The 24,126-nt window shown below is 41.9% G+C and overlaps 1 protein-coding gene and 1 pseudogene across 1 annotated transcript in view; both read right to left on the bottom strand.

Annotated features, from left to right (window-relative positions):
* Nucleotides 1-3,617: 3,617 nt before the first annotated feature.
* Nucleotides 3,618-24,126, bottom strand: part of TF (transferrin) — a 31,660-nt gene continuing 11,151 nt past the window's right edge. Inside the window, exons 8-17 of the mRNA XM_008976094.3 lie at nucleotides 23,381-23,558; nucleotides 21,997-22,151; nucleotides 17,056-17,149; nucleotides 16,424-16,456; nucleotides 14,892-15,047; nucleotides 13,160-13,295; nucleotides 10,760-10,824; nucleotides 6,778-6,962; nucleotides 5,156-5,345; nucleotides 3,618-3,817 (exon numbers count right to left, since the gene is read on the bottom strand). Coding sequence (XP_008974342.2) covers nucleotides 3,783-3,817; nucleotides 5,156-5,345; nucleotides 6,778-6,962; nucleotides 10,760-10,824; nucleotides 13,160-13,295; nucleotides 14,892-15,047; nucleotides 16,424-16,456; nucleotides 17,056-17,149; nucleotides 21,997-22,151; nucleotides 23,381-23,558 — 1,227 coding nt within the window. The 3' untranslated portion in view covers nucleotides 3,618-3,782. The remainder of the gene's footprint in view (nucleotides 3,818-5,155; nucleotides 5,346-6,777; nucleotides 6,963-10,759; nucleotides 10,825-13,159; nucleotides 13,296-14,891; nucleotides 15,048-16,423; nucleotides 16,457-17,055; nucleotides 17,150-21,996; nucleotides 22,152-23,380; nucleotides 23,559-24,126) is intronic.
* Nucleotides 17,156-21,990, bottom strand: LOC103786760 (fatty acid CoA ligase Acsl3-like; annotated as a pseudogene).

The following is a 24,126-nucleotide window of genomic DNA, read 5'->3' as shown; positions in this document are numbered from 1 at the left end:
GTTGCTTCCCTATATTGGCTGCAATGCTGCAATGAACATGGGATCACATTTATCTATACAAGGTGGCTATCTCATTTTATTTGTGTATATCCCCTAAAGAGGGATTGTTGGGTCATATGTAGCCCTATTTTCAGTTTATTTAGAAACCTCCATACTGTTTTCCACAATGGCTATACATTCTCACCAACAATGCACAAAGGTTTTCTGTTCTCTTCACCCTTATCCACGTTTACGATTAATATCTTTTGACTTTTTGATAATAGTCATCCTATTATTATCTAGTGTCTCATAATGGTTTCAATTCACATTTCCCTTATGATGAGTGATGTTGAACACCTTTTCATATCCATCTTGGCCATTTTTCTTCTTGGAGAAATGTCTTTTCAGGCTTTTGCCCATTTTTAACTGGGATCATTTGTTTTCCTGCTATTGAGTTGTATGAGTTCTTTATCAATTTGTTGTATCTTATTAGATAGATAGTTTGCAAATATTTTTTCCAATCCATAGGTTGCCATTTCATTTTGTTGCTTGTTGTCTTTGCTATGCAGAAGCTTTTCAGCTTGATGTAGTCCCATTTATTTATTTTTGCTTTTGTGGCCTGGGCTTTTGATGTGATAGCCAAAAAATCATTGCTACGGCCAAGGTTCAGGAGCTTATCATTACATTTTAACAGCTGGAAGAGCTCATCCACTCTCATTAGTTTTTTCTCAGAATTTTTCTTATCTGTCTCACTTTTGTTTTTTAGTTGAGGATTAGTATCATTTTGTCAAGTTAAAAAATTGTATATTGATTAATTTAGGGAGAATTGACATCTTTACAATACTGAGTCTTCCTATCCAAAGCAATATGTCTTCTTTACATTATTTTTTACTTTGATAAGTGTGGTTTAAATGTAGCTTTTATTAATTTACTAAATGATACATTTTATTTATTCTTGTTAATTATTATTGTCCTAACTCACTATTATTTGTATAAAAGAAAGTTATTTTTTATTTTAATATTTCCTTTCACTTTACTGAATTTTATCTTACCACTTTTACCACTTTATTTATTATTATTATTATTTTTATTATTTTGAGACAGAGTTTTGCTCTTGTTGTCTAGGCTGGAGTGCAATGGTGCGATCTCGGCTCACCACAACCTCTGCCTCCCAGGTTCAAGCAATTCTCCTGCCTCAGCCTCCCGAGTAGCTGGGATTACAGGCATGCACCACTACCCCCGGCTAATTTTTATTTTAAGTAGAGATGGAGTTTCTCCATGTTGTCAAGCTGGTCTCGAACTCCTGACCTCAGGTGATCCGCCCGACTTGGCCTCCCAAAGTGCTGAGATTACAGGTGTAAGCCACCACACCCTGCCTATTATTATTATTTTTATTATTTTCCAGACAGAGTCTTGCTCTGTCACTAGGCTGGAGTGCTGTGGTGCGACCTTGGCTCACTGCAACCTCTGCCTCCCAGGATCAAGCACTTCTCATGCTTCAGCCTCCTGAGTAGCTGGGACTACAGGTGTGCGCCACCAAGCCAGGCTAATTTTTGTATTTTTAGAAGAGATGGGGTTTCGCCATGTTAGCCAGGCTGGTCTTGAACTCCTGACCTCAGCTGATCCACCCACCTCAGCCTCCCAAAATGCTGGGATTATAGGCATGAACCACTGCGCCTGGCCATAATACTTTATTATTATTTGGTTCTCATGGATTTCCTAGGTGTATAATCACTTACAAATAAAAGTAATTTTGGCATTTCTTTAAATATTATAACTTATTTTTCTTATATAATTGGATTGGCCACCTGTTCTAAAACACTGTAAAATAAGATAGATAGTAATCAATTTTTTTCATGTTCCTAACTTTAGTAGGAATGCTTCTGTTTCTTCATCATTAGGTATGTATTAGCTTTTGTTTACATGTATATAAAATTATGGCCAAATAACATCTGTCTATCCTATTTTAGTAATTAATTTAATAATTAAGAATGGATGTTGAATATTTTTGTTTTAGCCCAGTTGTCTAAGACTTCCAGGAATATACCTGTAGTGTAATAAAATTAGGTTTATTGATCCATTGCAATGAGACAGACTGCGTCCCAGGGGAGCCATGGGGTATCTCACCAAACAAAGGAAAAGGCAGAGTTATAGGATTTGGGGTAAGTTTACGTGAATGTTAAATAAGGCAGATTGTTGATAGGCTCAGAGGAAAGCAGGGCTGTGTGTAAAACGGTCCATATCAGGTCTGGACTGCAAAGTGGACCCAGAGTCCTATTTTCTTGAATACTAGACAGTTGAGAGAGGTGTGGAATGTTGTGTCCAGATACCCCTTATCTGCACTTCTGTATTTGAGTATAAGATGAGGCTGTGTTAGGAGTCAGGAAAAGAAAGGAGCCAACTGAAGTTATTTAGAAAGCAAAATCAACAGAACTTGGTGACGCTGGATGTAGTGTGAGGGAAAATGGCGAACTGAAATTTCACCCCTCTGTTTATGGCTTATGTGATTGGGTAGATGACCATGTCTTCAGCTGATATGGAATATACTATAACAACAGTTGGTTTAGGGAAGCAAGAGAGAGAAGAACAGGATGATCACTTCAATTTTTGATTTGTTGGGTTTCTGACTGCTGCAAGACTCGAGTGTAGACCCACAGGTAGGTAGTAGGATGTATAAGTGCAGGGATACTGCTGGAGGCTGGGGTCACAGCTATAGATACAGATGCCTAGGAGTCATGAGCATCACTGAAGGAGGGCCTGCAAAGTGAGAGGAGCACTGGCCGGATCAAGAGAAAACCCCAGGAAGATTTCCCTAAGGTTTCCAGGCCAGTAGGATGAGCCCACAGTGAAGACTACAAATGAACAGAGAGAGGTAGGAATCAAAGCAGAGACCCGACATGTCAGAGAAACTGAGGAAAAGAGTTCCAAGGAGGAGGGAGTGGTCAACTTTATCAACTGCAGGAAATGGGCTCAGGAATGGAAGACCTGAATTGGTTTAACAGTTGGCAGGTAGATGGTGACTTTTGCCAGGGTACATTCAGGTAAGTTGGTGAAGCAGAAGACCAAATTCTGTATGTTCAGCCAATAATAAGTGAGACAGAAAAGTGAGCCTCCACCTTACAGGAAGCTGGACTGAGAAGGGCAGGAGACAGGGCAGTAATTGCTGTGGCATCAAGCTCAGGGAATGCTTTTCAGCAAAAAAGATGTCAGTGTTTCACTTTTTTCAGCTAGTTAGAATCAGGACCTCAGCTATGCCTGATGGAATTCATTTAAAATACCAAATAAAGGTAAGTCTTCTGTAGTCTTTCTGTACTCACTTGAGTACTTGATCTCTGTAACTCACTCTGCATCCTCCTTCTTGCCCCTTCCTTAGCATGATACACGCACACGCGCGTGCACACACACACACACCAGTATACATTTGATTATATTTTAATGATCACGCAGACCCTTTTAGAAAAGATGTCTCCCTGAACTGTACCCAGGAGGTGTGGCCATGGCACACACAAAGCTGTAGGGAAAGACCAGACGAATCTTGAGCTGAGAAGGAAGGGCTCAGTTGCATAGGTATTTAGGCAGAATGCATAAAGAAATCCTTTTGTTGAAAATATTTAGGAAGGAATGGAGTTTTTGAAATATAAAATCAATAATAATTTTTATTTTTTGTTCAGCACACATGGCAACACAGAGCTGTGAAGACAGACGTGGTTAGCACAAACCACTCGGGCCAGTGAAACCAGGGCAAACTCATGGATCATCTGCGTTCCCATCTTCACCTTGGTGGCAGCCCTACCTCTGAGATTTTAAGGTCTACGGAAAGTGCAGGCTTCCAGGAGTGCTGTGGAGCAGAGCAGAGAGGTAGGATTTTCAAAATCTTCCTATATTTATTTCTGAACTGTCGAGTGATTGAACAATTTCAGCATAGTACAAAGTGTGCAGACTTGCTGCCTCCTCTTCCGTGAACTGGGCCATTCTCCCAGTGCTCTTTTCTACTTGCCTGCGCAGCTCCTGTGCCTATCCTGGGGAGTGGCCCACGCCAAAGCTGTTAACATGATTTTCCTGCCCTACAGGGTCCTCCACCTTGTTTCTTATGGGTGAGGCTCACACATCTGAGTTCCTGAGGCCGGGAATCGCCCAGGAAGACTGTCCTCCCTGACCTCTTTAAGCAGGTGAGGAACTGACATAGCAAAAAGCACCTGCAATGTGCCAGTTTCTGTGCTGTGGGCTAAGGATGGAGGAAAGAAGAGCAGAGCCAGACTGTCTGCTTTTGTGGAGGATATAGGTTAGGTAAATATCAACTTGATTCTCACAATAGCGAACCTAGACAAGCACATTGCTGCTTCCGTCAGAATTACATGGGGGCAGCTTTTAAAATGCGGATACCTGACCTAGCACAGACTTTCTAAATCAGTATCTCAAGGCTCTGAGAATCAGCATTTTAATAAGGATCAAGACTCCCTTATCTGCATACTCCTGTGGAAAGACTAACTGCCCTACACCACCACATGTTATTCCCCAGCTTCCAAACTTTTTCAGGTGACTCAGTTACACCCAACATAGTTATACTGCAAAGATGTGTTTTATTCTATTTCAGTTCTCAGAAACTGGTGTTCCAAATGAGTAGTATGCATAGCAACTTTATGGTTACTAGAACCTATCCTATCATTGTTGAAGCTGTCTAGAGCAGCACTGTCTGAAAGAGCTTTCTGTGATGATGCAAACATTCTCTTTGCTGACCAATATGGAGCCACATGTGGCTGTTGAGCACTTGAAATGCAGCTAGGTGGGATTGAAGAAATACATCTTTTATTTAGTTTAATTTTAATTAACTTAAATTTAAATAGTCACATCTTGCTGGTGGCTACCATATTGGACAAGGCAACTCTAATCAAAAGTTTACTGCAGAGCAATGGCATGTACACATAAACCCAGTCCTTTTCTTAGAAATAAGATGGAATTCTCTATGCCCAATAAGTTCACTACCTTAGTGCTCTGAGCCTGTATCCCCTTACAGTCTAGCCTGTCATACGTGCCGGGCTTAGATTGTTCACTCACCATTTCATTTTGTCCATGTTGTCCTATCCCAAGGGCCACAGCCTACCCCTCCTGTACCCACCACCCCAGCACTCACCACCATGTTTGGTTGCCACTTCCCCATGCTGTTCCTCCTACTCACATGAGGTGGAGCATTTTCTCAGGTTACCAACAGCCTTGACATATTCTTCTCCTAAGTATTTTTCATATGTGTTTCTGTCATGAAGTTTGGCCAAACATACTGTGTCATTTCTGAACAGAAGGTCCTTGGTTTCCGACCGGAACAAACAAAAGTTGCCCGAGCAGTCAGTTACGTTGCTTCCAAATAGGTGCTGTCAAGTGAACAGAAAGTCCGTGAGGACCTTGTGGTCTTTAGCAGCTGGGAACACATGGATGAGAAGAGTCTGAAAGCTCTGAACCAGCCCTGGGGAAAAAGGGAAGCTACAGAGTATGTCTTGGGAATTTTCCACCTCCTTTATCTGCCATTTATCCACTTAGGGCCCCAGCTCCATGCTTTCATGATGCCCCCAAAATCATCTATAGGATCCCTGGTCCCACCTTCCTCTGATAAGTCCCTCCCACCCACACCCATGCCTGCCTACTCTGACCTCTCTTCCCCACTTCATTGCCCTTCACTGGGGGCTGCTTATAGGAAATGAGAGGACAATAACATGTCCCTTCAGATGTTATTGTCAAAGAAGATGTTAAATGTGAACCCTCCCAGAGGAGTGGCAGAGGTAGTTCTTAAAAGTTCATGTTTGACTGCATTTTGAATCCTTTCTTGGGCAAGCCACTCAGCTTCTCCAGATCTCCAAAGGTTGTAAGTGAAATGATGACTGCAAAATGTTGAACTTTCCATATAGCAGCTAGGAAATGTATGTTAAATGCTTATTATTGTCATGTACCTTAAAAGGACTTCTAAATATACTCTTATTTTTTTTAAAAAAAGGTAATGGTGAACCAACAGCAGGCAGCTATGCCCAAAAGGAAGGTGATGTGTGTGTGTGGAGGGGCCTTTAGGATTAGAATACTCAGGCAGCCCCTGTCTTCAACAAGGCTGGCCCTGAGTGGTTGTTCCCCCAGAGGGCAGGCTCTCCGAGGGCAAGGGTCCTGTGTTTTTCAGACTGTTGAGAACAGTGCTCAGTCTGCCTAGGCAAGAGGAACAGAAATCCACTCTTCATGACTCGTATCAACAAGCGCTGGGAAACAGGAGCTGTCTTCTTCATTTTCGGGAAGGACAGGAGTAGGGGAAATGAGGGTACCCCTGAACAAGGTTAGGGGGAGCAGAAAGGCAGATTCCTAGTCCCAAGAGTACATGGATCAGATCTAATCACCAGTGACCAGGAGCTAGAAGCAGAGCTGGGCCTGAGAGGTCTAGTTCCATAATTACACAGCTAACATATTTTGAGCACGTCCTATAGGAAATGGAATTTTCCTATGCCGTCTGGGTGCATGTCTTCACTTAATAGTCATGTTAACTGAGAAGTAGGTAAAAATATTATTATTACAATTTTATATATGAGGAAGCTGAGGCATAGAGAGGTTATGTAACATACCCAAGATGGCACAACTAGGAAGCTGTGGAGCTGTGATTTGAACCCTGATACTCTAGTCCACAATGCATGGCATGAAATGCACAATGCATGAAATTCTAGTTTTCAAAAAGATAGTGCTGGAGTCATGGCTGCACTTTGTTGTAAACTCCCCCCGAATAGCCTATAGCCATCTAGGAAGAAAAGGTGGGAGGCCCTGGCTGGTCCATACCTGCTGTTGACGTAATATCTTGTGGACGCAAGCTTCCTTATCTTTCCGTGTGACCACAGCGTGATTCGGGGCTCTGGCCAGGTGGCAGTTCGCATACTCCTCCACAGGTTTCCTGGTACCATCAAGGCACAGCAACTCATAGTCTTTTTCATTCAGATTCTTAGCCCACGGATCAGGGTTTTTTCCTAGGGACAGGAAGAAGGTGGTTCAGCTGATGGCTTTGGTCAAGGTGCCCCGCTGGGGAGATACTCTCCAAATCTCACTCAGTCTTATAGTGCTAGTCTTTAATATCACATTTGCGAGTTTCCATCCATGGCTCATTATATGTATTTTTTTACGTGTGTATATGGATTTCACATGTTTCTAATTTTGTTTAGTGTTAGATCTTGACCAATGTAAAACTCTGTAGCTTTTTTTTCAACTGTTTACATACCTTATAGATTTTTCTTGTCAGTACATATAAATCAAGCTCGTTCTTCTTAACTACTGTATTATATTTCATAGTGTGGCTATAATAGTATCTTTAAACCATTCCTCTTTTAATAGGCATCTGAGGTGTTTACAATTTTTTGCCACTAAAGTAGCGTTAAAATGAGTGTTACTGGCATATAATTGTGCTTACATAGAAGTGGAATAGTTAGTTCAAAGGGTATATGTATTTTTATTTTATTTTATGTTATTTTATTCATTTATCTATGATACTATGTTCTCAGCCCTCTCCAAGGCACAATCTTATTGGAGGGGAAAATAACACACATACCAAAACAAAAAATTCAGGGCAGGGATAATAATATTTTATATTTTGTAAAACACTCTAGATGCTGTGTGAGCTCAAACCAGGGCTTTGAGAACAAATGAATTAAGAAGCTGGCTGGAGGAGGCAAGATTTCAGTTGTCTCTTACAGTGTGTGTAGGATGAGAGGAGGAGAAAGGAATGCCTCTCTGCGGGAGGAAAGGAGAGTGCAGGCGAGACTGGGGGCAGGTGTGTGCCTGGTGTTTCTAAGGGAGAGAGGAGATCACCTCTGGAACCATCTCAGGCAGTAGGGTATGTGAGGCACTCAGGCAAGAGGAAAAGTGGGTTTGTGAGGACTTATGAATGGAAATTGATGTTAATGAATGAGCCAGAACCTAAAGGTAGAAAATTAAGAAAAATCAAATGGGAGGTGATTCAGTCTGGCTAGGAGGGCATCTAGAAGGGCATGTTAAAAATATGCTTTTTCAATAAAAATAATACACGTTTATTGGTGGAAATTTATAAAATGCCACGTAAGTATTGGGAAGAAAATTTTGAAGCATTTGTAATTTCATAGTCTACGCCTTCAAAATTGGTACATTTCTAACATTCTTTTTCCTACACACACCTATAATATGCACATACACGCACACACACACACACACACACACAAATTGAGATAAAAGAGCCCATGTGGGCTGAGCGCGGTGGGTCACACCTGTAATCCCAGCACTTTTGAGAGGCCGAGGTGGGCGGATCATGAGGTCAAGAGATGGAGACCATCCTGGCCAACATGGTGAAACCCCGTCTCTACTAAAAGTACAAAAATTAGCTGGTCGTGGTGGTGCACGCCTGTAGTCCCAGCTACTTGGGAGGCTGAGGCAGGAGAATCACTTAAATCTGGGAGGCGGAGGTTGCAGTGAGCTGAGATCACATCACTGCACTCCAGCCTAGCAATAAAGTGAGACTCCATCTCAAAAAGAAAAAAAAGAAAAAAAAAAAAGCCCACGTGGTTTTGTGTCTTCCTTCTTGTATATACCATAGCACTTAAGATAGATTTTGGAGGAGGGAGAGAGGGGGGCAAGAGTTGAAAAACTACCTGTTGTGTGCTATGCTCACTACCTGGGTGACAGGTTCAATCATACCGCAAACCTCAGCATCATGCAGTATGCCATGTAACAAACCTGCATATGTACCCTCAATCTAAAATATAAGTTGAAAAAGCAACAAATTAATAACAGAAGAAGGTAAGAAGGTGCAAAATATAAGTATGATGAATCAGACATGATGTGACTTACATTTAGTAATATTTATCAGGAATGTGATATTAAGTCAGGGGTATTAGACCAGTAGTTCCCAAACTTACAATACATCAAAATTACTTTGGCTCTTAAAAATCATGTTGTCTACCTTAAATACACACAATAAAATTTAGTTTGAAAAAAGACACATTTTGAAGAAATAAGATATTGACTGACAGACTTAATCTAGGCCTGATGGCCAGGGAGTATAGCAGGATTCTCTATAAGGATAGAGGCTGGGAGAAGAGGAGGGAACGTTGACAGAAAGATGAGGACAGTTGAGTTGTATATGGACTGTATATATACAACTAAAATATATGAGGACATCCATATACACACGTAAAAAAATACAATTGCAATGCCAATGTACTCTCTACATAAAAGTGACACCTTGGGAAATAGACTGGAATGGAATTGAGATTGGATGTCAGGCCTCCTATCTTAATTCTATGCAGGAGGGAAGAATTTTTGAGTCATTGCAAAGAGTAAGAGAGTCAAAGCTTAGAGAAGGGAGCTCTACTCAGAAAAGTACCAAAAGAAATCAAGGGTGGCAAAGAGCCAAGCTTAGGGTAACACTCCCTTAAAGGAAAAACAATAATACGAGGGAAGAAAGGAAAATTAGTCAACCCAATATTTCTGCAAACAAATTCTTAGCAACTGCTGTGTACTATGTGCTACACTAGGTTCTGGGAATATAAGATGAAGAAAAAGAGCTCAAAGAGTTTCTGTAGCCAAAGTGTATTACAGAGTGTGGTGAATTCAATCATAATGGCAATATGAACAGAGGAGTCTTCTTGTAGGACAGGGTATGCCATCTGGGAAGGCTTCCTGGAGGGGCTGGTGCTGAGCCGGTTCATTCTGGATGAGTTGCCCAGGAAAAGTGAGGAGTTGGGGAATGAACATGAGAGAAGGCAGGGAAGTATTCACAGCCTGAATTCCAGTGGGCTCTGCTAGCACTTAGTGATACCGAGGGGTCAGGTGTGGAGTGCTCAGTCTGGCCAATGTTTGTTTTGCTTTGTTTTGTTTGTTTTTAATGTTATGGCTGTCCAACGTTCACCCACAAGTTAACACCCATTGATTCTTGCTTGAATCAGTTATCAATATATTGGTTGCCAAGTGATAGTTTTCTAACTCTATCATTCCTTCCACATTGATTAGTTTTCCCTTCTTCATTTGTTTAATCAGTATTGCCTCATGCATTCTTATTTCTTTCAATGGGCTATTATCCCTTACTGCTATCATTATTTATTGTAATGCTCAAAATTCCCAGACTTGGCAACAGGAGATCCTTCAAATTGGTTCTTGTATGCTTTGAATGTCCCATCACTGTTTGAGCACTTCAGTGTGTTGTTCTAGGCTCAGCATGTATTTTTCCTGCCCCAGCCCTGAAGTCAGCTACTTTTCCAAGGAGTTCTGGTTCCTTTTAGCAAAGAAGAGTACTTACAAGCCAATATCTTGGTGCTTACTCCTGCTGGTATGCCATTGCCTCTAGGCCTTCTCAATGGACACAACCCAGAAGTACAGTAAATAGCTATAAAAGGCATTACTGGGATAACTGACAACAGTTAAATGTGGACTGTGGACGTGACGAGTATTAAATCCACATAATGTAAAATATCCTGATCTTGGTAATCATACTGTGGGTATGCAAGAGATTGTCTTATTCTTAGGAAATAGGCATTGAAGTATTTAGGGGAAAGGAGCACAAGGCTTGCAGCTGTGGGAGTGTGTGTTGGGGAGGATTTAGGGCCATTGGGGGCCCCATAATCCTGATCATTCTGCGCACTCAGGTGAACATGTCTCTCTTCACTGAGTAGACAGATTGAGAATCAGAGCTTTGAAGTCTGACAGTGTACATAATACTTCCACAAAGGCATCCCTGAATACAAGTGAATACCAGTGACCAGGATCTAGTGATCTAGGGGGACAGAGGAGCAGGTGCACTTACCCCCAGTGTTCTGTGGGACAGTCTGGTGTTTCACAAAGGCCACATCTCCCTTCTCAACCAGACACCTGCAGAGGTCCAGACAGTGGGAGAGAAAAAAAAAGGCGGTCAGAGTGACTTATCTGTCATTCAGGGGGCTACCTTATAGATTCAGGACAGCCATCTGAAAACAGCAACTGTAACTTCCATTCTAACAGTAAGCAATGTAAGGAATAAAGAGAACAAAAACAAAACAGTCTGAATTGATTGTAGTTGTACAATCTCAGTTCCACATACTAAATCTTAATTTTTTGTACTGTTTCTCTGAGAGATGACATAATTTCCCTGACATCAACAAGGATAGTAGGGAATTGATTTTCAGTGAGGTGATGCCTCCCCCAGCATATGAATGAAAAACTCAGTTCCTTCAGGTTCTCGTACAAGGCGAATGTCTAGGCAACATTTGTGAGAGACTGAAACTCCATCACAAATTGCAATTTGTGCTGTCCTTCATTCCTTTGAAAAAGAATTTTAACATTTATGGAGCATTTGCTATGTTGTGGGGTTTTTTGTTTTTGTTTTTGAGAAATGCAGAGAACATGGCAAAACATGGCATAAAGGCACCTGACTCTACTAACTCCCAGGCCACATATCTCTGGGTGTGGTATTGGGGGTTGTAACACAGCTCTGAGCTACAAGTCCCCAAGAAGTTTCAGAAAAGAAATAATAACAAAATAAACTCTGGTTAGTAGGGTTCTAATTTTAATTTTGACTGTCTTCCAGTCCTTTGAAAGGGCATACCACACAGATGATGAACTAGTGTGTACTTCAAAATCTACACAAGGCCCTCCTCAATGAGCCGAGTGGGTTGGACTTTTGGACAATGGACCGAACCCCGCTCTCCATGTACTTTAATCCCCTTGCTTCAAGGAAAAGAACCTGCCTATTACTGCATCGGTTCAAGAGTTTTGGGGGTAGCTAGCTGAGAAGACGGGGTACCTATTGTGCCACATATTGATTTAATTTTATTTTCTTTGGAGTTTGGAGTCTTTTTATCAGTCTGGTACATTTTACTTCATAGCTAAGTTTTATAAGACATGTTTAGAAAAAGAAGCCTTTATACACGTTTATTTTAAGCATGTTTATACATACATGTTATTTGAGCCTTTTCTCATGACCTATAATTCTCAAACATATGTTATCACCAGAAAAAGACAAGGTATAGAAATGCAAAGGGGAACTCTATTTTAAGTCCCCCAAACTCTTCAATCTTTGTGAAAACAACATGCTCTACTTTGTGAAATTAGAAACTTGGGGAATGTGAATTGTACTTAATCTAACTTACAAAGTGGCTCTAACTGGCAAATAGGAATGACCTTTGTTTTTTACATCATTACTGGGAAGCTCAGTTATAATACCATCATCATTGTGCAGTTCATAGATTCATGAACTACCAGATAACAGAAGGCCTAAAGCAGAATGGGTAGTTAAAAAGTAATAAGGTAGGGCCAGACGTGGCCCACGCCTGTGAGTACCAGCACTTTGGGAGGCCAAGACAGGAGGATTGCTTGAGCCCAGGAGTTTGAGACCAGCCTAGGCAACATGGCAAAACCCTGTCTCTACAAAAAAAATACAAAAATTAGCTGGGTGTGGTGGTGCATGCCTGTAATCCCAGCTACTAGGGAGGCTGAGGTGGGAGGATCGCTTGAGCTCAGCAGGTTGAGGCTGCAGTGAACCATGAGTGTGCCACTACACTCCAGCCTGGGCAACAGAGAGAAATCCTGTCTCCAAAAAAAAAAAAAAAAAGCAAGGTACACAGGTGTCTCTATGAAAATGAATGATAGGCACTCCATAAAGTACAACTGTAGTTAGGAATTTAGGAATCATGTACTATTCTGTATTTCCAGATGAGTATTGTTCTGGATTATCCAGAGGTGCATGGAAAAGCTTGAGCCAAACTCTCGACTCAGTGTTTATTCAACTACAGTAGGGTATCATTGCCGAGGCACTAGTGACACTTGGGGCTGGATAATTGTTTGTTGTACCGTGCTATGCTGTGCATTGTTGAATGTTTAGCGGCTTCTATGTGTTAGATGCTAGTAGCACTTCCTCCCCCACACCAACATTGTCACAATAAAAAATATATGCAAACATTGCCAAATGTCCCGTGGGGGTCAAATCACCCGTTGAAAGCTGCTAAACTGTACCAAACACAAGTCTCTGCTGTCTTTGACAGCCATGTCAGCATCCTGGGGGAGTCTGGCTGCCCCTCCCCATGTGGCTCTATATCTGGTTGTGAAATATACTCTCTTAATACATGCCACACTAATGGAATAGGAACCTAAGAATCTTACCTTAGTTCCTAAAAGAAATCTGGCCAAGGCTTGTAGATTATTCTATTTGTTTCAGGGTTAAAAGACTCACCTGAAAGCGCCTGTGTAGCCGTAGTATCCCTCTTTGTTGTTGGGTTCACACAGGTTTGGGCCTGAGCCCATACACAGCTTACAGAGACTGGAGTCTTTCTTAGACCCAGGGGCACAACCTTCACTGAAAAATTCATCTGCGCAGAAGGACAAGAGGAAGTCAGCTTTTCCTGAGTCAATGCAAGCAGCTTTTATTTAAGAGATAACAGGGCTGCATGGCCCATAATAAGTAGAACATATTCATTAATTCTGTGACCAGCCACCACCAACCCAGGACTTGCCAGGCTATAGGCTTTAAAGGGGAACCTATTGAGATTGGGAAAAGGAGTTAATGACCATTACAATTCAGGGCAGAGGGGATTTATTTGAGCACAATAATGATGTCATCACTACGCTAAACAAAGAAGAGATGAAAAATGTCATGAAAGGGAACAGAAAAAGGATGAAGACTGAAGGTCTTGCTTCCTGAGCTTGTGCCACCTGTTTTCAGATGTCCCCATTCCCTGCCATTCATTAGAAGAGGCTTTGCTACATCTCCAACCTCAGGAAAGGGATGGGGAATTTTCTTTGCAGCTCAGCTGCTCTCCTGTGGCCATAAAAGTGCTAGGAGGTTCGGGAGAGCAGAGGTAGTGCCTTTGTCAGTGGGGATCCTGAGTTTTCTGAATGTCACCTTGGCCACAGTTTGCTTCATGTCTAAGTGGTGTCACAAAGCACCCTGGTACAGAGACATACTCTCATCACCACTTCCCCGACCCCACAGGGTTTTCTGGGTTAATAACCAGATTTAGAGGCCTTTTCTTTTTTAAAGAGTTGCCCAAATTTGGAGGTGGCAGGGACAAAGTACTTAGGAAGCTAATGTAAGTCAGAACCACTGGAAAACATCTGTCTGTGGGAGAACTTACACTTAAAAGTTTAAGCGGGGTAGAAAGAAGCTCATACCTGGTGATATTCAGAGGACATAGAAAATAAGGTGATTTCTACTGCTTCGAAGGGTCCTAGGAGCTGGGTAGGGACTTGGTGAGATTGCCAACACCATGAAGAGACCCGGGATCACCCACACTCACATACCATACAAAACCTTGTGGCAGGGATTGCTACTTGTCTACCCAATATCTGTTTCTCCTTGTACTTTGTAACAAAAATCTGGTTTTATCTGGGGTAGGGACATTTCCAGATGAACGATTACATTTCTTTTTTACAGCTAGGTATGGTGATGTACCTAAGTTCTGGGCAATGAGAAGTTTGCTGAAATAACTGGTTAGACTTCCTAGAGAGCTCCTTTAAAAAGGTGGCATAAACTTCCATTTGCTGTAACCCCTTGGTGATTGGGGCTGCCTGGATCATGGATGCGATGGCAACCATGGGATGACCTTGAAGATGGAAGTCTTATGCTCAGAATAGAGGAGCAGAAAGTGTGAAGGAGCCTGGGTTTCTCATGACCATACCAGCCATGCACTGCTCACCTCTGGTCTTTCTCATGAGAGATAAATGTATATTCACTCATGCTAATATGTTCAACCTAAATGAATCGTCCCAACTCAGCAACCCAGTTCCAGCCCTTCCAGCCCTTGTTGCTATGTCCTTGAGGACAGCAAATTCTACTGTTCTTTGACCAAATTCTACTTCTCTAGAACCAGAGCCCACAGCATCTTATGCCACACTCCTCTTCCCTAAGGCAGGACCCTGCTTTCTGGCATGGCCCTCACCAGCCCTCCTTCCCAATATTCACTCACCAAATCTGCAATGGTTGATCTTATTGTAGAGCAGGCCCATGGGGATGTTCCAGCCAGCGGTTCTGCCAACTGCCGTATGGCAGGACTTCTTGCCTTTCAGATTGTCCCAGGTGAGGTCAGAAGCTGATTTCTTCACCACTGCTACAGCAAAATACCCTACAAGAAAGACACCAGAAAAGGATGTATTAACACCTCTGGGGCTTCCAGAGTGTCTGCTTCCAATCAATTTCCCTAGGGAAGCAAAGATATCCTCAATCAGTCATTGTGTCTTGAGAGGATCTTCCCAGTAACTGACTGAGGGGAAGTACAAGGAACTCTGTCAGGAGGAGATTAATCTGAACTTTAAAAACAAAATATTGTGAAAACACCATCATTAGATCAATGGCTGGGTGTATAACCCTTCCCTAAGTGCATAAAGTCACTGAAGTTATAAGCCAGCAATTCACCATCCAATGAGTCCTATCAGAGGAATGGATACTGAAACAGCTAATGTAAGCACAAACTTTCATAAATTAACATGTGTTGAGATATAGTAGTAAAAGATCAATAAGCAAAAGAGAAAAATTGAGCCAAACATTTTCTGATAAGGAGAATACAGTTTTATACCAAAATGAATATGCAAAATGGAAAATGTCAATATCAAGTCAGCTTCCATTTTCAGCAGCAAATATATACTGGTCCTTAAAATGGGAAATAGAACATCAACCTATGATTTCAGTTTGCCAGTTTAATTAATTGAGATTACAGTTTCCAACAGAAAACAGAATCTTTATTATCCATAGAATAAGAATGGCTTTTTCTATATCTGCTGAAGGGCTTTAGCTCCCCAAGTGATGGGGAGAGGCTGGGAGGTTATAATCAGTGGAAGTGGCAAGGACAGACTTGTACGGTAATGGCTGTCTGGAATGTGACCTGCAGGGGCCTGAGCATAGGGGGCCAGTGCTCGCCTTGGTGTCTAAGACTTCCTGACTTGCTCCTGCTCTGTTTCTTCAGATGTACCCTTACCCAGAGCCCTGGGTGAGAAGCCAGGTTGGCCTGGGTTCCTGGACCCAGCCCTGGCTAGAAGGTCAGATAATTTTATGTTCCTTGATATCTGCCTGTGTGAGGCTCTCTATTGAGCCCTGTAAGGAATAAATAAGCAAAGTTCCTTGGTTGGTGCTTACTCTTATCTGAAAATGTGCAGGCCTCATGTCATGTAAGGTGAGGATCAGTGGGAAAGACCTGGATTTCCCTTCCTAGATGTATAATCCTAGACGATCTGTCTGTAAACTCCCTCAGCTTAGGGTCCACTTGTGTATCCTTAGAGGATGCCAAAACCTACCTTATAGCATTAAATGAAAAATCCTGTGTGCAAGCCATGGCAAGTGTAAAGGGATAACCATCATTATCCATTACTATCCTTCCATGATTCTCTCGCATTGTGAAAATTGGTCTCTTACAGCACCTTATATACTTGAATTTTAAATCTAACCAATTCACTAAAACAATGGGAATTTATCTTTTAACTCCAGAGGTTACCAATTAAAACTCACCTGCCTCTGGTGTATCCTCACAATTATCGTTCTCTGCAGGAGAAAAGAAAATGAAGAAGGCATTAAACCCTGATTTATAGATTGGGAAACCATGCCTTTTTTTTATGCTGCAGGTAAGAATAAAGAAAGTCAGAGAAAATTATCTATACATGTCATCAATTCCCAACAAGTCCAGACTCTCTGGATCATGCAAGTCCATTTCACCTCCTGGCCTCTAGAATTTATCCACAAACTGCGAATGTCAAGTTTCCTGCTCTGTCTGCACTGAGCCCACAGAGGAGTGCTAGCCAACTATATTTAAATCCTAGCAACAGGGCAGTGAGAGAAGTGTGAGTTTTGGAACCTGGAAGACTGCCAGAAATCCCAGCTGTCCTTTGCAATGGGGTCATCTTTAGTGAGGACTTCCCAGTGCAGAACTTTCATTTCCCATTTCTGGAATGTACTATAACTCCCAACCTTCAAGATGACTGTGGGGATTTGAGATGAAGGAGCCCAGAGCTTGCAAAGTAGGAGGTGCTCAGAGAGGGAAAGCTTTGTGGCAGCTGTGGTATGAATCAGGCTGTGATTTTTCCATCTCCTCTCTCCATGGCCCCGAGGGAAGAAAACACAGAGAGGTGCTCCCCACCACTTACTATTGTAGTTTTCTGCCAAGACAGGCACCAGACCACACTTGCCCGCTATGTAGACAAACCCTCCATCCAAGCTCATGGCATCAGCTTCTCCATTCTGCAAAGACGGCAAATCACAGCAGATGAAAAGAGGCTGTTTCCTGTGCCACCCACTTTTCCAGCTGTTTCCTTGAAGCAGCCTTTCCAGCACATGAATGCCAGGGAGACAGCAGATGCTGATACTGAACCCCCAAAGGATCAGCCAGGCACACTCAGCAGAGAAAATCAAATGTACTCTCATTTTCACCCAACCATCATGAACTGATCATCAACTCCAGGTGCCTAGTTCAAGAGCAAAGACCCACATTCAGTCCTCTTGCCCTCTCGTAGGACACACTGTCCCAGAGACACTCCTACGACACATTTCTGACACCAAGAATTCTCATGTGCAGATGGATGAGTGGAGTCAGGGACTCGTGGCTGTGGCTGTGGAACACAGCACCTTCTGAAGGGGGGCTCTAGCCTCTAATGTCAGCCTCCTTGGCTGAGTGCTATTTCCGTGTTTGGTGCATACAACATGTTTAATGAATGAGTCAAATATTTTCAAATGTTCTAAATCTCAGCTCTAGTAAGCCCCAAATTTCAGAGATGCTTAGATTCAACAAGGTTGGTAAGATTTCCCTTTGGCCTGGCAACATACTTTCTAGTAATAAACCATAAAAGAACAATCAGATTGGTGGGCAACTATTTGGACAAAATGTGTAAGTGGGCAAAAGTAACAGGTGTGATTTATAATAGCAAAAAGAAAATTAAACTAAATGCTCAATGACAGACAAATAGCTAAATAAGTGGAAGCACATCCATGCTATGGAATAGATATCAGTATTAAAATATCATTTTTTCCTTTAAAACGTAAGTATGGCTATATTTATTTCTCTCAATTCATTCAAGATAGTAATTACACATCAGCAAATATTATCCTCAATAATGATTTGATTCATAAGCATTTGAAATGTATGTAATTTCACATCAATAGCCTTGCATTTTTTTAATACTGTAAGTTAAAAAGCACCCCCCAACAGCCACTTTATATATTTTCAATAACTCCCTCTACACATCCAAACTTTAAACATAAACTGAACATATAGGTCATGTTTAGAAACTTGAGGTTTTAGAAATCTGCTTCCTCACTATGATTCAGAAAACTCCTTATACTGACAATACAGTCACAGGTTAGGTAAAGGTAGTTGTAGGAGGGGAAAAGGAAAAAGACAGACACAAGTTTGCTCTCCTACTATTTTACTAATCCTGTCTGTTGAAAATGGTGATGTCTTAAGATGTAAAAATCTAGGTTGAATATGAGGAATGGAGTTTGCCTCACAGTTTGAAACATGCATTTCAAATAATTTCCTATTTGATTTGAGCTCACTGTAGCAAACTGATGCCAAAAGAGAAAAATCATTTCTTCCACACATTCGCTCAGAGTCTGCCTGGTAATGTGTATTAAATTCTTTGTGTTTTAGCTTGAAGGCACCTGTCACCAGACCAGTTTCAGGATTCATGGGTCAGGGCTCAAACCAATTTTTAATAGATTTTCAAACTTTTTCAGACACGCTCAAATAGCAGCTTCAGAAAGTACTTTAAGTATGGTAGTCCCCTCTTATCCTCAAGGGATACGTTCCAAGACCCCCAGTCTTGGAACCTGAAACCCTACACAATGTTTATTTCCTATACATACAAGCCTATGATAAAGTTTATAAATTAGGCACAGTAACAGATTAACAACAACAATAATAAAACAATTATAACATACTATAATAAAAGTTATGTTAATGTGCTCTCTCTCTCTCTCAAAATATCTTAACATTTTTGGACCACGGTTGACTGTAGGTATAACCCAAGAAAGCGAAACCTCACATCAAGGGGGACTACTGCACCTCATCTTCTGTTTCACAACTGTTAGACAGCTACTCTCAAGTTCCTGTAAGTCCTTTCTTTCAAGTTAGTTCTGTTAGTTCCTTTTGATTTGGCACAACAAATCCAATGACATAAGAACAATTAACTGTTTGCAAATGCACAAACGTCATCTATTACTGGGAGATTCTTCAGAGTTGGCTCTACTTTCCCAAGGGAAACATAGTCTCCTGCCTGTAGTTTTACAAGGTCCTTTTTATGATCGATCATCTGTAAACAACCATCAAACTCTTCAGCATCTCCAGGACATAATCACTTCTGTCCATTTCCATCTTCAAAGAAATCAGCTTTTGTTTCTGCTTCATTTCTGTAGCATCCCATTGTCACATTTTAGCCACCGATAAGAATTCCACCTCTGGGATGTGGTTTTTCAGTATTAAAGTATCCACCTTCCTCCCAGTTCTTTAATTTAATTTCACAGCAAACTAATGGGACTCTCACTTCTGCCAGTCTTGTAATCCACACATCTGTAATTATTCCAGCCCCTGTAGGTTCAGTGAGTCTGTATTCATGAACTTGCTGCATGTTGCAGAAAGTGGAGCACTTTCATACAATAAAAGCTGAATATTTCCACCTAGCTAGCTTCACAGTTTCCAGAAAACAAAGCTGTCACACAATCCAGTACTATGCTCTTTTGAAATATGTTCCATTTTATAATTATAAGCCAGAATAAACAGATTATGTTGAAGACTACTGATTTCATACACTTTATTCATGACATTTTGGTAGATCTGATCCACGATTTCCAGAACAGCTGCCATCAGTGTTGGTCTCAACCCGGAAGTACACCCTTTGCTTCTGGTTTTTATTTTTTCATTTTTTATTTTTTTGAGATGGTGTCTCACTATGTTTCCCAGGCTGGACTCAAACTCCTGGGCTCAAGCAATCCTCCTACCTTAGCCTCCTGAGTAGCTGGTACTACAGCCGCATGCCACAGTGGGCAGCCCATTTTTTACTTTGAAAGACTGATCCACTAAAGTCTGGGGTGAAGAGTAGCCAAGCAGGCATCCATGAGAAAAACAAAGAAGCTCAAAGCTTAATTCTAGAACATGGGCCACAGGTAAATATCCAATGTAGTCATCTTCCTCCTCCAGTCTGGGAATCCTTTCTGCCATCCCAGTAATACCAGTAATGATGTTTCTATGCGAGATGATGACTCCCTTTGGAAGTCCTGTGTGTCTACTCATGAACATGATTACTGCAATAACTGAGGGCACTGGTCACTTTGGGATCTGTTTTCCACACTCACCTTCACTTTCTACTGCAGCCATGATGTCCATGATAACAACCTTGGGAAATTGGGACAGGTCAGTGGCTTCCCATTGACAGTGATGATGTGTCACAGGTGTGGGACCAAATAAACTATGTCTTTCAACTTTGTTTCCAATAATTCTTTACTAGCAATGAGATTGGTTACTTTTGTTTCATTAATCCATGGGCCCTGGACCTCCTAAAGTAGCATATAATTTTATGAACTAAATGTTATGCATGAAACATACCTATCCAGCAATCATCCACTTGGACGTGGTCTCACAGAACATGGCAATGTTGGTCTTTGGTTTCTGCCCCAACATCTGTAAGCTATTTCCAACATTAAAGGCTCAAACGATGACATCTTCATAGGAGAGCAAATTATGATGTCCAAGAAGAACCTTTTAAAATATGTTTCCATTTGGTTGTACTTAATCTTCATTTAAGATTTCACATGTTCCCAAGAGTCTTTTGCTCTTCCTTTTTTTTACAGACGTAAAAAACTTTATCTATTGTATCACATCCAGAGTATAATATTGAAGCCCAGCCACTCAAACTGCTAACAGATTTGTATAGACTCAGGTTTTGAATTTGTAGGCTTTGCTTTAACTTAGTTTGGTTTTTCTTGTCTTGACTCAGACAAAAATTAAAATGGAATGTATGTTAAAATAGCATAAAGTGATATCTATAAATTGTATGAAATATAAAATAATGAGGTTGATGGTCCCTTTTTGCTTCATGGTAGATAGTTCTGAAGATACATGGTTATTCATAAGTGCTCAAAAAGTAGAATTAACATATTTCAGCAAAAATCTGTTGACAATGGCAGGAAGTACCTTTATAATATGCATCTTTGTTTCAATATATTTGCTGATTTATTATAAAGGATCCAACTCAAGAATAGCCAAATGGAAGAGACACAGAGGGCAAGAAATGTGGGGAGGAGGGGGAGTGGAGCTTGGCACTTCATGTTCTCTCTAGGCAAACCATACTCCCCCATCTCAATGTGTGCACTAACACAGAAGCTCCAGATTAGGTTTTACAAGAATGATTTATGATATGGGAAAAGCTTACTAGATACTGTGAGTGAGTAAAAGGTAGCAAGCAACCTACATGAAATGATCCCAATAAGGGAATTTTCTCTGAATTACATGATTATAAGTACTTTTTATTTCTTCTTTATATCATTCAGGATTTTAAAAATTCTCTGTAAGCCAACATGGAATATTCTTTCTTAAAAAAATGTTTTTAGAGACAAGGTCCTGCTAAGTTGCTAGCTCTGAACTCCTGGGCTCAAGCAATCCTCCTGCCTCAGCTTCCGAAGTAGCTGGGACTACAGGTGCATGCCACCATGCCCGGCTAGGATACTCTTTTGATCAACAAAGCAAATTTGTACCTGATTGGATCCTACCAAGTACTCAGGATCTTACCTCAGTGATCGTGGCACACCACTGGTCTCAGGACACCCACACCATGGTCCAGCCTCCCTAAGCAGGCACCACTCAGCCTGCCCTTTCACCATACACTCATACAAGGAGGAAACTGAGCCCTGTGGGCACCCTTCAGATCCACAAGCTCAAAGATTCTGAACCTCCGGTGGGGCTGTGCTCACATAGTCAGGGCAAGGTTCCTGGGAGCCAGGTTTTTGCATCATTCCCAGGAACACTCCCTAGCTCAGTCTTGGGGGCCAGCAGGCAGCAATGACAGGGACGCTGCCCTAGGAAGGCTGGAGTGACATACCATGATCTTGGCGATGCAGTCTTCGGTGGTCTCTGCTGATACACACTCTATTTTCCCTACACTGTTAACACTCCACTCATCACACTTGAGCCTCTCGTGGTGGCTCAGCGCACACCACTTCACAGGCTTGCATTCATCTGTCGTGGCTTCTGGGCCTATGGCATAAAAAAAGAACAAAGATCAGAAGCGGCCCTAGCTGTTGCCTGGTGTTTATCAGCACTACTCACTGTCTTCATGCAAATGCTGGGATTTGCCAGCAATAAACAAACAGACCCCATTCAAGGAATTAATCACCTTAGAAAGCAAAGTCAATGCACAATCTCTTGGTTGACTTCTCATTTAAATTTAGTTTTTTATGTCTTCCAAGAAGCCAACTTTCCTCTCCAGCCTCTAGGCACTATATGACCTCTGGCTGTTTTTTTCCTTCTTGTTTTTCAGATAGCACTTAACTACTGGAGGTGTTCTTATTTATATGTTCATTGTTTATTGTCAGGTTTTCTGCAGGAGAACAGAAGCTCCAACACAGAAAGGGCCCTGCCTGTCTTGTTCACCAGGGCATCCTCAGGGTTAGGGCAATGCTAGCACTTGGTCAGCATAATAAATGTCTGATGAATAAACGTACATCTGCTCATCTTTCAGACTGAGCTCAAGAGTCACTTCCTCAAGGAAACTTTGCCTTAACGCCAAGTCCAGGGCCTGTTTTTCTTTGTTTTGCAGTCTCATAGGGCCATGGTATTTTGTTGTCATATTTTTTCCCCTTTTAAACATATCTCTTACTTTGTAATTCATCATCCAATAGCATGACTATTCATTAAACATTTATCTTCTCCCCAGTTTGAAATTTCCAGGACAACAGAATCAAATATATATTTGTCATGCCATCCTATGTCCAGCACCTAGCAGAGCATATGGCTAGATGTTCAATAAATGTCTGCTGAATAAATGAATGGTCAAGCAAAACCACAGTGACTCAATGAAATTCAGGACTGGGATCAACCTCTCTTAGAGCACCTCTTCATTATGGTACATGTTGACTGGCTGGAGATGTGCAATATATAGCAATTTTGTTCTATTTCACTTACTCCGTGATAAGCTAATTGCCTTCACAAAGTAGGTAAGGCAGTCCTGATTGATGCAAAGGAAATACTGGAACCAACCCACGTAATTTTAAAAGTGGATTTCCTGTAAAGCCCATGGTGACGTCAAGGCCATCTCATAATGACTAATGCCATTCAGCATCAGTCTAACACTGGGCTCACAGACGGGTCAGAAAAAGGAGCATCAGGAGAGGCGTGCAGGTCCCTGAAAAGACTCAATCTCTGGTCCCTGTGCTCACCAGGTTTCCCAAGTGCTTGTGATCACCTGGTTCTTCCCAGGTACTCACATGTGCCTTCCCGTAGATTCCGGATGGCAGTGACATACTCATAGCCCAGGTACATCTTGGCATCCATCCTGGGGGGGACTTTTAAAAACCCGTGGGCAGAGTCCTTAAACAGCAGGTCCTTCCCATGAGGAGAGCTGAATAGTTGGAATTCTTTTGATTTGTCTTTGCCAAAATGTTCCTGTTCATAGAAAAACAGAATAGTGGATGGCAACACAGAAGAAAGGAGGCTGAGAAATGGGACTGAAGAGAAAAGAAATCTCTGCAGGAAACAACATGAAAAAGTTCAAGATGCCAGGAGAGAGGGCAGTCGGACCTGCTCCTGCTCACCCAGCACTTCCTCTGCCTGTAGCCCTCGTGGGTCCGCGATTTCCCTGAACCTGCTTCTGTGCCTGTCTCCCGGAACGGGTTGAGACATCGGTGAGAACAAGAAACGTGGCTAATCCAGAGGCTGCCCTGTGTGGTTGCCAGTCAAACTCTCAGTGGACAGATGGGACAGCTCGGCAAGAGGAAGCTGGCTGAGCCCAAATCACACAGCTCTTGGGAAGTAAAGCCGCTGTGCAGGCAGCCCCCTCACAGCCGGGCTGAGGGGCATGGGGAGAGAGACCATTTCCTTCTGGGAGGGTCATGGAAAGCCTCCTTGGGGAGGGGTTTAGCTTTGGGCCTTGAAGTTTAGGTAGAAAGGAATGCAACAGAGCAATACAGAGCCTCTTCAGGTGTCACCAGCCAGAAAGGCACGGGCGGCAGAC

This window comes from Pan paniscus, chromosome 2 (assembly GCF_029289425.2).
Source record: "Pan paniscus chromosome 2, NHGRI_mPanPan1-v2.0_pri, whole genome shotgun sequence".
Taxonomy (NCBI): domain Eukaryota; kingdom Metazoa; phylum Chordata; class Mammalia; order Primates; family Hominidae; genus Pan; species Pan paniscus.
Note: the sequence above shows the minus strand (reverse complement) of the source record. Positions and strands in the feature narration are given on the sequence as shown.